This window comes from Glycine max, chromosome 18 (assembly GCF_000004515.6).
Source record: "Glycine max cultivar Williams 82 chromosome 18, Glycine_max_v4.0, whole genome shotgun sequence".
Taxonomy (NCBI): Eukaryota; Viridiplantae; Streptophyta; class Magnoliopsida; order Fabales; family Fabaceae; genus Glycine; species Glycine max.
In genome coordinates, this window is record NC_038254.2 from 52077565 (window position 1) to 52089300 (window position 11736).

Here is an 11736-nt window from a genome sequence, read left to right on the forward strand (position 1 = left end):
TGTTTCATATGTTAACGGCACTCTTTCTCTTACTTTATAATATTCTTTCTGACTTCTATTATAAAAATTAATAAATTTATTATTATATATAAATAATATGATTTAGATGACAGGGTAGAACTTTTTAACACAGTTTTTTTTTCTCTATTTAAAAGTACAAAGCTACATATCATTTATTTTTTAATAAGTTAGTTAATACTATAAAACATTCATGAACTTTCAAAAATCTGAAGACTATTCATGATAATTAATGTGTTTATTTTTTTTTCTTATTTTATATTTTAATGGTTATATTTAATTCAAATAAAATGAATGAGAATTAATAAATTCTTCAAAACATTCATGAACATTTAATGTTTTCATTATTTTGATTCAAATTTTATATGTTCACAGAAACATTTTATTCAACTAAAATGATTGAGAAAAAATATCATGTTTATTCTGGATTGTTAATTTTGAAAAAATTGTTTTATGTTGGAATTTAATACACAAAAATATTTACTTAGTAAATAATAATGTAATTAATAATTAAAATTTATAATTTAAAACTAATTGTAGTTTGGTCAAGAGTAATTTAATTATGATTAAAAAATAATCTTAATTAGTCATATAAAATTAATAACTAAAATATCTAATGCTAAAATTTATGGCGGTTTGGTCAAGAGTAATTTCATTTGGATTAAAATTATATTAATGATTCATATAAAATTAATAATATGATTAATAATTATAATATTTATAGTTCAAACTAATAGTAGTTTGGTCAAAAGTAATTTAATTTAATAAAAATAATCTTAAATGATTCATATAAAATTAATAATGTAATTAATAATTATAATACTTATAGTTCAAACTAATAGTAGTTTGGTCAAAAGTAATTTAATTTAATAAAAATAATCTTAAATGATTCATATAAAATTAATAATGTAATTAATAATTATAATACTTATAGTTCAAACTAATAGTAGTTTGGTCAAAAGTAATTTAATTTAATAAAAATAATATTAAATGATTCATATAAAATTAATAATGTAATTAATAATAAAAATATTCAATCTGAAAATTAGTTTTAGTTTGGTCAATAGTAATTTTAATATTTTTAAAAAAACTTAATGATTCATACATGATTAGTAATGTAATTAATAATTAAAATATTAAATGTTAAATTTAATTGTAATTTGGTCAAGATTATTTTAATTTTGATATTAATATTCTTAATGATTCATTAAAATATTCATAATTAGATTTTGTGTGTGTGTGTGAGTATTGAGGCAATCTAGCTAGGACCAGAGTACTTCACCTCATATATAATGCTACAGATAAAAGGGACCTCGAGGAGCTTGAAATTCCCACACGCTTACTACTAACTTCACGTGAATAGCATCGTGAATGGTAATTCCCATATCACAACATTAGCTCATGATCCTCATTACATTCCAATATGACACCACCAAATACTTTGATTTACTTTAATAATCCCTCCACCGTTACCATTTTGTTTTCTTAGATCATCTTCATATCACAACATTAGCTGTTGTCATAGTCCCATTGGATTTATACCTTAAACTAAGTATTTATCCATTGACTATTCTATGTAGCAAAACCACTATGATATGGTGGTATATGTTTCCTTCATACAGTCAAGCTTCATCATTATGGAATGGTTGAAAAAAGCCTGTTTTCATTGCATGTCTTGCATGCTTCGCAAACATGATTTTGGTGAATATGGTTGTTTGCATTGTCACTCTCCCCTTAAACATCATTTTTCTTTGCGCTTGAATGTGTCTTCTCCAATGTAATCCCAATGTTGTGTTTTGATTGATCTAAGTAACATGGTTGATATTGCACATGATGGGAGAATGCTTATAAAATGATATTTTTTTAGATACATCAATAGAGGATAGTCAAATACATGTATTACTGAAAATCTAGTAGTGGTATCCAATGACATGAAAGAAAATTATTATACATTCCTTTCAAGCCATTGCATACCACCATTAGATTTTCAAATAATATAGGTTTTTGACTATTCATCATTGATCTATCTCAAAAAAATATCACATTACAAGTCTTTCCTCATTATGTGTGACAATCATGTTAGTCACATAAACCAAAACACATGGGGGAAACGTAAATTGGAGAAGACAACTTTCAAACACAAAGAAAAGTGATGTGTAGGGGGAGAGGGACAATACCAACAACCTTCAGTTCACAGACAGGGAAATGATGGTTGTTGATTCAACCGTGGTTCTCTAATAGTTAGAACACCCTTCTCTAATTTTAGGGTTTCAAAGAGGGGGAAAGTAGGTATTCAATTTTTTTTTCAAAACGTATATTATTAGGAAAATAAAAAAAATAAATTGTTAACTAGTTCTTGAGACCAGAGTGCAATATTAAGAAAATGAAGTCTAAAGTAGACGTGGTAAGTGTGTCCAGGTGTCTTTTTATCATTGGTCCACCTCACAACCAACTCCAAAACAAGTTCTCCACAACCAACATCTGAGGATATGCCAAGCTGTTGAAGGTAATTCATGTGTTGTATATATTTACATTTTAGAGTACTTATATGCCAAATAAAAAGTCATGACGATCCCTGTCATTGTGCAATAAGGCATGATTATGATATTGTGAAACCCACTTAAAAGATCATTTAAAAACACTGAAGTATTGCATGAACAAAGTCCATTAATTGTTAAATAGGTTGGCTATTTCATAGTTATTAAGGATTTACAAAAGCAAAGAAAAGGGTAATTTACTTTATGTGACAATAATAAATTTCAGGATGGTGTTTTTTCTTCTCGCGATCATTTTAAAATATTTTTGATCCATTTGTTTGCCTCACCAGTCATGGCTAGATAATGACTTGGTGTAACATTTAAATTGGTTCACATCTTGTGCTAAAATCTGAAGCTGAAGTTAATTTTCTCTTTAAATGCGTCATATTATTTTGTTGGCTCAATCAATCAATTAAGGAGAGAACCTTTCACTTCTATAAACAATGATGTCATCAAGACTTTCACGCCGAACCTTCAATGAGGGATTGCTTTTGGTAGAACAAGCTGGAACTTTAGGTAGCTAAAGTAATTGCTGATGGGTCAAAAACAATTAAACTCTGGGTATTTGAAGAATGTAAACTCCTGGTTACCACTTGACTCAGCAATCCTCATCTGATGTAATAGTAGTTAACCTTTCCATACAAATTAGTTTGTGATGAGTTCCTTAGCAAATTTTGGACGTCACCTTTTAGCAAATTTGTTGTTATGTTATAGATAAATTTTCCTTTATTTTCTTTGAGATTGATCATTATCAGATGAAGAATTCTTCAAAAGCTACGTGATAAGAGCAGAAGGGACCTTGATTTCGAGGACAAGGGGCCTCCTGTCTACACTATAAGCTAAGTTGAAATTCTTTTCTTCCCATTTCATTCATTGCAAACTTATTTAAATACATTTGGTGATTCTGTATAATAACAGAATTCACAAGCACGATTGCAATAACAGATTGCTAACAGCTTTTCTAACATAATGCTGAAATGGAAAATAGTTGCGACTAACTACTTTAATTCTTTTATCCTCATCACAGCCATGCGTAATCGTCCAGATAAACAGGTCCTTTTTTCATTGCGAGTCTCGGGTTCATCCATAGCTAGGGTCTCAGGTATGTTCTGATTTATGTTGCTAACACTCCATCAGATTTGTTGGTGGAGAAAAATCAAGGAGATATGGGGTTGAAATTAGAGAGCATGGTAAAAAGAGGAACTTTAGCATAAGGACTATGATATGAATATTAACTCTAACTAGCCTCATTTTTTATCTCTCATCGATGAACAATACAAGACCTATGAAGATGTGTGTCATGGATATGGCTAGCAGAATCCATACTTTTAAGAAGTGGTCCACTCCTGCAATATTGGCCACAACATCAAGGTGTCTTGTCTCACCACAATCACAAATTGGCTACATCGTCCGCATTTGCTTTGAATTTCCCACAATGTCAAGGACTGTAACAAAACCGTAACTGCAGCCGCAATTTAAAACCCTGACAAAATCTACAAGATGCATCACTCCAGCATGCCATCAAATTTGAGATGAACTCGGGGATGTTGTGGTGAATGTTATGCAACTACATGTGCTCAACGCTTTAAATTGCAGTTGCAGTTGTAGTTTCGTCATGTTTCTTGATATTGCATGAAATTGCAGACAATTGCAACCGATGTAGCCATACGTGTGGTTGCTTTGTACATGGATACTCCAAAAATCTCACGTTACGGCTGAAATCACAGTTGCAGACGTTTTCTTTTAAAACCATGCATGTGATGATATATCTATCTAGTAGATTATTATTTAAAATAATAAAAACAATCCAATAATTGATGTTTTGTTCCAATTTCATCTTCCCATCATAGCATTCCATTCTTGATGCAACTTTTTCCGTCTGGATGTTGCAATTAATACAACAAGATTGTATCTTGGTCCCTCGATAGTTGCTTCTCCAAATATATTGTCATTTCTGTGCATTGCTTCCGGAGATGGAATACACAAATGTATGATGGCCCTAAATTTATAGCTAAGTCATATACTACTTGCAAGGAATATTGTTATTATTTTTTTTTAAAGATTTTTTACTTTAATAATGTTAGATTCAAAAGATTATGACAATATTTACTAAAGCTCTATTTATCTAATTCTTTTTTTTTCATCTTCAATCTAAATAAATTTGATTTCATTTAAAGATTAATTATTTTTTTAAATATTATTCTAAACTCATAATTTTACATCAATTATCAATACATATTATTAAAATTGAACATGTTTTATTTATATATTTTTTATAAAAGAGTAAGAGGATACTATTATTTTGATAATCTAACATAATATTCTCTTTATCTTTTGTAAAAATATATCCATGTTTCTTAAAAAATATATTTAATAATTAAGAAAAATAATAAAAATATGATAAGAAAATTTAAAATGGTTTTTTTACTTCATTTGATCGTATTTGTTTCTTTGTAAGGATTTTATTTAACATGTAAGATATTATATTACTTTTTTTAAAATTTATATTTTTCCTAAAAATGCATATCCATAGTACATACAATTAATAATTTTAATATACATCTTCATATTTTATGAGTATTTAGATATTTAAATTCAGTTTTTTTTTCTCAAATATTAGTTAAACAAAAATATTTTTCATATCATAGTTATAAATCATAACAAGAAAAATATTTAACTAAATTTAAATATAATTCATAAATTTTTTTTATCTACGGATTAATTTTTTTAAAAAATAATACTATTCTGGATAAATTATATTTTTATAAATTAATATATATATATATATATATATATATATATATATATATATATATATATATGTATATATATCAGTAAAATAAAAAATTAAAACAATAAAACCAGTTAAATTTTAAAAAAATATTTTGAAAAAACACAAAACACACTGAAATCAATTCCTTCATAACGTCTTTAAGAAAAAATAATATTAGAATTAAGTATAATTTCTTAAGTATTGTAAAATAAAGTAAAAGCAAGTGACAAATCAGATTAGGAAAAATTGATTTCTCACTTATTTCGGTAAAGTGTATCATCCATATAAATAATTTATTAGATGTATTATTTGGATAAATATTTTTTTTATTCATTGGATAAAAAAAGTCTTATTTTGGTACATATATTTCTTTACATTACTCCTACACTTCTCTTGAAGTTCGAACATTTGGATGCATCTCAGTTGCAAAAATGGGGGAACATGCTGCACGCAACATGCACTATGGTATACCAACAATGCAAAGTAACAGACATTTTGGATATTAAGCATCACAAAAGGTTAATCACTTCTCAATGAACATTGCATCATGTGTTTTCCTATGTTATGGTGACATGAGAGTGATATAAGCACCAGGCTTTGGCAAGAGAGAGCGAAGGATTTCTCTTGCACATTATCCTTAAAATAACATTTTCAATATGAACTCATGATTTAGGTCACGTGTGATTGAAGTAACTTCTACTTGTGGCTACACTCTAAATAATTAGGTACACAATAGCTTATTATTACCTGTATATAATGGTTTATAGCCATATCATGGGAAATGGATTTGGTGCTGTTTAAAAAGAATTGCAACTGTGCAGTTACTGATGTCACCATTCATGCAAGCTTTCCCCTCCATTATATATTAAAATTATATCAAATATTAAAACTAAAGGAATGGTTAATATCTCATTCCGTTTTTCAAGACTGTAGAGGAGCTTAACCCCCCTATATATCATGCTATCTGTTTTGGAATTTATTCATCTGATATCTTTTTCCATCTCTTATTTTCGTGATAGAGCTAAGGGAACCTTGTCCAATTTCACGGTTGCAACATTGCAACAAACTTTCTCAAGGGCTTAATGTAATACTTACAAATAACCTAGAAATGCAAGGCATGCAACTTGGAAGAATCAAACCTCTATTTATAATCGATCTGTTTAATTATAATGAGAAAGTTAGAAAGAAAGGTGATTGTGCTCAATATTGAAATAAAGTTGTATCCAAATGTTGTGCACCAAGTATTAGTAATAAAAATGTCTACCATGTTTCAAACTAAAAACTATCAAGAGATTGTTCTCATAATTAAACATTCAGTTATGCCTAGCTTTCGGACATGTCCGTTTATTATGTCCAGCTTCACCACATAATCCGCAACGCACTGTTCTCTTTTGTTTAGGAGGAGGAACTTCAGCCTACAAATTGAGAAAAAGAAGTTAGATTATCTATATATAATATAAGAGTACATGCCCTCCAACAATGTCACATGCTAAATTATTTCTAAGCAAATTTTCCTCCAAAGATTCTACTCTCCTTTTTAAGGGAAGTTTCGCACTAAAATTTATTATCATTTTATCAAATTTCCATGTGGTCCATTTAATTGGCATCTCTAATCATTATTAATCTATTAGTTTCTTAGGCATTGCTAAATGGGAAAACCAAAAGGACTCAACTTTTTCTCTCTTTCCAGAAGTACTTATCTTCTGCATTCGTCAATTCAAATATTTTTTTTTATTGATGAGTTTACTATTAGCGTATACTTTCTTTGCGTTATGCTATTCGATAATAATATAAATTTCATTCTAATATAAACATACAACAACATGAGGGCAATATACTAGTAATTCTTAAAAAGTGAGGGGAGATAAAGTTGTTCATGTTTCAAGTACCAATTCGTTAGGAAGATCACAGTCTAGATAGATGTGTCCACGTTCATTGCATATTTTGCAAGTTTGGTTGAGTTCTTCTTCGGTAACTCTCCCTAAAGCCTAAAATCATAAATACATATGAAAAAGTCATTAGAGCTATATATTCTGGAAAAAGAGAAAGAGGGCAACAAATTTGAATAAACCAGATAGACTAGTGTGAATAATTGTATTATATTCATGGTCAATTAGTAAAAGTAACAAATACATGCAGACTCTACATACCCATTTTCGGAAAGCCGGTGAAAAGCATGTTAACTGTCCAACTTTACCACATTTTTCACAGCGTTTATCAACAACACCATACTTAATGCACAACTGCTTGTGGATTCTTGGACCATTACCGAAATACAAACGTAATGGTCGTTCTTCCTGCAAAGATAAGAACAAGAATGAAAACTAACTATAAATTAAGGCTAGAATTGAAGTCAGGTATGATCGGTTTGCAAGACAGTACTAAACAAATCAGTAGACAAGAAAAACAATATAGCTCAAACCATACTAAGAGATATTTAGATCCTTAGAGGTAAATGGTTTAATTGTACATTTAATACATTACAGAAATTTATGGTATAGTATGATCCATGTAACCCTCCCCACCTAATGAATAAGGTTTTGTTATTAAATTATGAGAAAATAATATAAACTACAAGAAAACTCATAAAACACATCAAATAATTAACAAAATCCCAATATTCAAAGCTCCATCTCAGAATCTCTTTTAAAAACACATTTTCTGGGAATTACAAGGTAATTAACCAAGAACAAAATCCCATCTCATAGATTACATCAAAACAGGCTAAACCTTCCAATTGAAAATCCTTGCATTTTTCATGTACCAAATACACAAACTACTGCAGGAAAAATAAAGCTTAACGAAACCTCCTACTACTTTTCAACTTTACATCTTCTAAAATGGAAAGGGATAATTTAGGATGAAGATGAATTGTTAGATTGGCTCTTTTATCAAAAGTACTTCTAAGACTAATATTGAATATCAAGTATATCATTTTCTCAGAAAAAGGATGTAAGTTTTCATCATCACTTCTTCAAATGAAAATGTAACTCCAAGACAGAGACTTCCCACTTGAGCCCAGAGACAAAAGCACATAAAAGAGAATTTCCTTATTTTCCTTTCACCTAAAAACTTTAATGCTGAAAAAAGAATGAAACAAATGCTAAACCATCCAAGACTATACAATGCTTGATATGCCACCACAAAAGCATTCAAAGCCAGGCAACTCGGAAAGCAATTACCATTAAAGAGAGGTAGGTTAGTAGGAAATAAACTATTCTGCTTTTTCTTATATTAGTGTTAGAGAGAAAGAAAAAAAGAATAATCAACAACAAAGAATTAAAAACTCACTTTTTCAGAAACAGTTTCTGTTGCTGCAGTTGCTTCATCAGCCAAACCATGTGGTTTTTTTGAACTTAATTTATCATCCACGTCCATGTGAGTGTCACACTACAGCCACAAATTGAATACTTTCGATTTTGTATAAATGTAAAAACTTAGTGCATGTACTAGCTATCCTCACATATCAAAATTCAAGTCTTCTGAAAATGGATCGTCAAAGTCTTATTCTAACAAAACAAAAAGTCAAGGAACTTGATAAATATTAAATGTATTATACAAATTGACAACTAAAAGTAGTAACCTATATTCACTTATTTATAAATGAAGCAGTCCTATAAGACCTTTAACAATCAAATACAACCATTGAAAGATGCTAATATCATCAGCCTATTCCCATGAAACCAGCATCAGTTCCATTTCTCTACATCTGGTTAGAGTACTATACATATCACTTCTGAAAGCAATTTTAATGAATTATATGAGAGAAAAGCATGCCACCATCCTTTGTACGTATTGGGTTTTGGAGCACTAGTGACATGACATTCAGTAATGTGAATTAAAAAAAATAGTAATAATGCCACATTGCAACATGCTTTAATTTTATTTGGCATGTGACACGTTGCTGTTAATCAATCTGATAATCATTCAGCAAGAAGATGAAACAAGCTTGCTAATGCCAAATAGTAAGTGTTCAACATCCTATATATCAAACATTGATCACTTACTGAGTTGATCTCTAATGAGATAAAAAAAAATGCATTTGCATATTTTACGTAGCATGTGATTTAGTGAAATGACAAGAGGTAAAGAATATTTTAAAAAAAAAATAATAATAATTCTGAAGATCTCATGACTCATGGAAGTTGTTAATGAGACCCTTAAAATACAGGTGCTGATAAGAAAAAAAATTGACAAAAAGTAAAAATATTAGTGAATAGTAACAAAAAAAAATTGTTGAAATCTTACTGTATTTCTACTAAATTAGATTCACTGAATCTAGAAGTCGCTTTAGAATTAAGAATTTAGCTATTCCAAGAAAAAAAAAGGTTTATTTTAGGAATAATCAATTTTACAAGTGGTTGACTATGTTTAAGAAGGGATTAATTGGTCAATAATGCATTCATGTACTAAAAATTTGTAAAGTAGTCAAAATCCCTGGGCAATATACATAAGAAAAAGATTCATTTTCTTTCTTTCTCCTTTTTCCCTGGCGGTATCAATACAAAGAAAAAGGGCAAAAAAATATCTCTCAAACCATGATAATTTAACACTTCATAATTGCAAATAAAGAGAGTAAATTATAAGGATCATGCACCAACCATGCTAATTGTTAGTGCCTAGTGCACAAAAGAAAACTACTCAACAAAAAAGAGGAAGAAATAAAAGCTAACATCTTTCAAGATGGTGAAGCAAATTGGTAAAGAAAAACAGATCCTCACTTTAAACAAGTGTATCCCTTGTGTCCAATTTTCTGTAACAAAATGATCATAAATTCAAGGTTGTCATTTTTTAAACAACTGTAATAGTTTTCTACATGTATCACCTATCCTAAAGAAGTTAATTAAACCAAGGCTTTCAAAAATTGTTCAGGACAGTCATTACATCGTCAAAAAGAAATGAAGGAATTCAATAATTTTTGAAAAATTGATAACAAAGTAGCACTCACCTATGTTTACCTATCTATAAAGCAGTCTCATTGAAAAATATGCTAGAATCAGATCATACACTGGAAAAGAGTGTGTATTTCAACACTTACAAACATACCATCAATAAACTATCAATTTCAATCATAAGATTCAGGACAATAAGAATCATAATCTGGAATCTCGACAACACTTTCAACAAAACTCTGAAACTATGGTAGTACAAACAATGGTAGTACAAACAAAATATCAACTTAGGCAGTCAAACTAGATGGGTCATCAAACATAGCTAGAATCAAGATTGGTGGTCAAGTAATTAGTATATGGCCCATCAAACCAAACAGAACTAATTCCGTTCCTCAGCAAGAAGCACTGACATTGGGACTTCAGCACAAGAACCCTAAATTACACTACAGATTATGAGCAAGAACCAAAGTCTGCAAAAGGTAAACTAATGAGAAAAAGAGGTTAATAAGATACTCCCCCAATTCCTAATTATAGGATATTGTTAACTAATTCAGACACATTTAAAAAAATTGATTTAGTTAATAATTTAAAATTTGTTCATAATTATAATATTTTTAAAAATTTTCCTTAAAGTTATCAGGACTAACTATGTAACTTTTTCTACATTATTACTTCTCACCTAAATAATTAATTTGTGGAGAAAGAATAATAATAATGAAATTTTAATTTTTAAAATCAAACTCTTTAATTATACGATCCCTGCAAGAAAGAGAGGGAAAACAATCATATCATTTATTATCTATTGACTCAAATAATTAAGAGTATTTTGATAAAAAAAATATTAATACAAAGAAAAGATAATAGAAAAAAAGTTTGACAAAGGGATAAGAAAATTTCAAAACAATATCTTATACGGAGGGAGTATATCCAAGAACCAACACAATTGACACATGATTTGACCAATGAATTAACAAAGATCAAATTTTCCTTGCCACATATATAAGCAAAGGAAAAGAGAGTGTGCTTATTTTCGTCCTGATACATAAAATTAAGGGGGAGAGGATGGCACACCCCATTAAAGCATGAAAAGCCTATCGACTCAAAGAAAACTTCCAGGGGTACTTACATTTATGTAACCTCAAAAAACCAAGTGGAGGGTTGTTTCCTTTTCAAAAGAGTCAGCAGATGGAAGAGGAAAAATTAACAATGAGACAGCAGAATATGAAACTAGGTGGTACGTGGTTTTGTTGATATATAGTTTCTGTCTTGGTTTCTGTGGTGGCAACCAACGACCAGTTAAGGATCAAATTATACTTATATTCAATAAATATAATAAATATTTAATATCAATATAATAAATAATTCATATATTTAATATTCATAATAAATGTGTAATAAATGCGTCACTATATTCAATTCATTTCGATCGGTTATTTATGACTTTATGTAATTGAATTGGCTGACCACCTTGAATAATAAGTCTTACCTATTTACTACACTTTCTTTCCGTTTCGAC

The 11736-nt window shown here is 29.2% G+C and overlaps 1 protein-coding gene across 1 annotated transcript; it reads right to left on the reverse strand.

Moving 5' to 3' along the window:
* Window positions 1-6492: 6492 nt before the first annotated feature.
* Window positions 6493-11483, reverse strand: LOC102661142 (DNA-binding protein HEXBP). The gene is made up of 5 exons (XM_006602718.4): window positions 11347-11483; window positions 8620-8718; window positions 7479-7625; window positions 7218-7316; window positions 6493-6743 (listed from the first exon to the last, which is right to left on the reverse strand). Exons 2-5 carry the CDS (start codon window positions 8704-8706, stop codon window positions 6642-6644), a joined length of 435 nt encoding a protein of 144 aa, XP_006602781.1. The 5' UTR covers window positions 8707-8718; window positions 11347-11483; the 3' UTR covers window positions 6493-6641.
* Window positions 11484-11736: the final 253 nt, after the last annotated feature.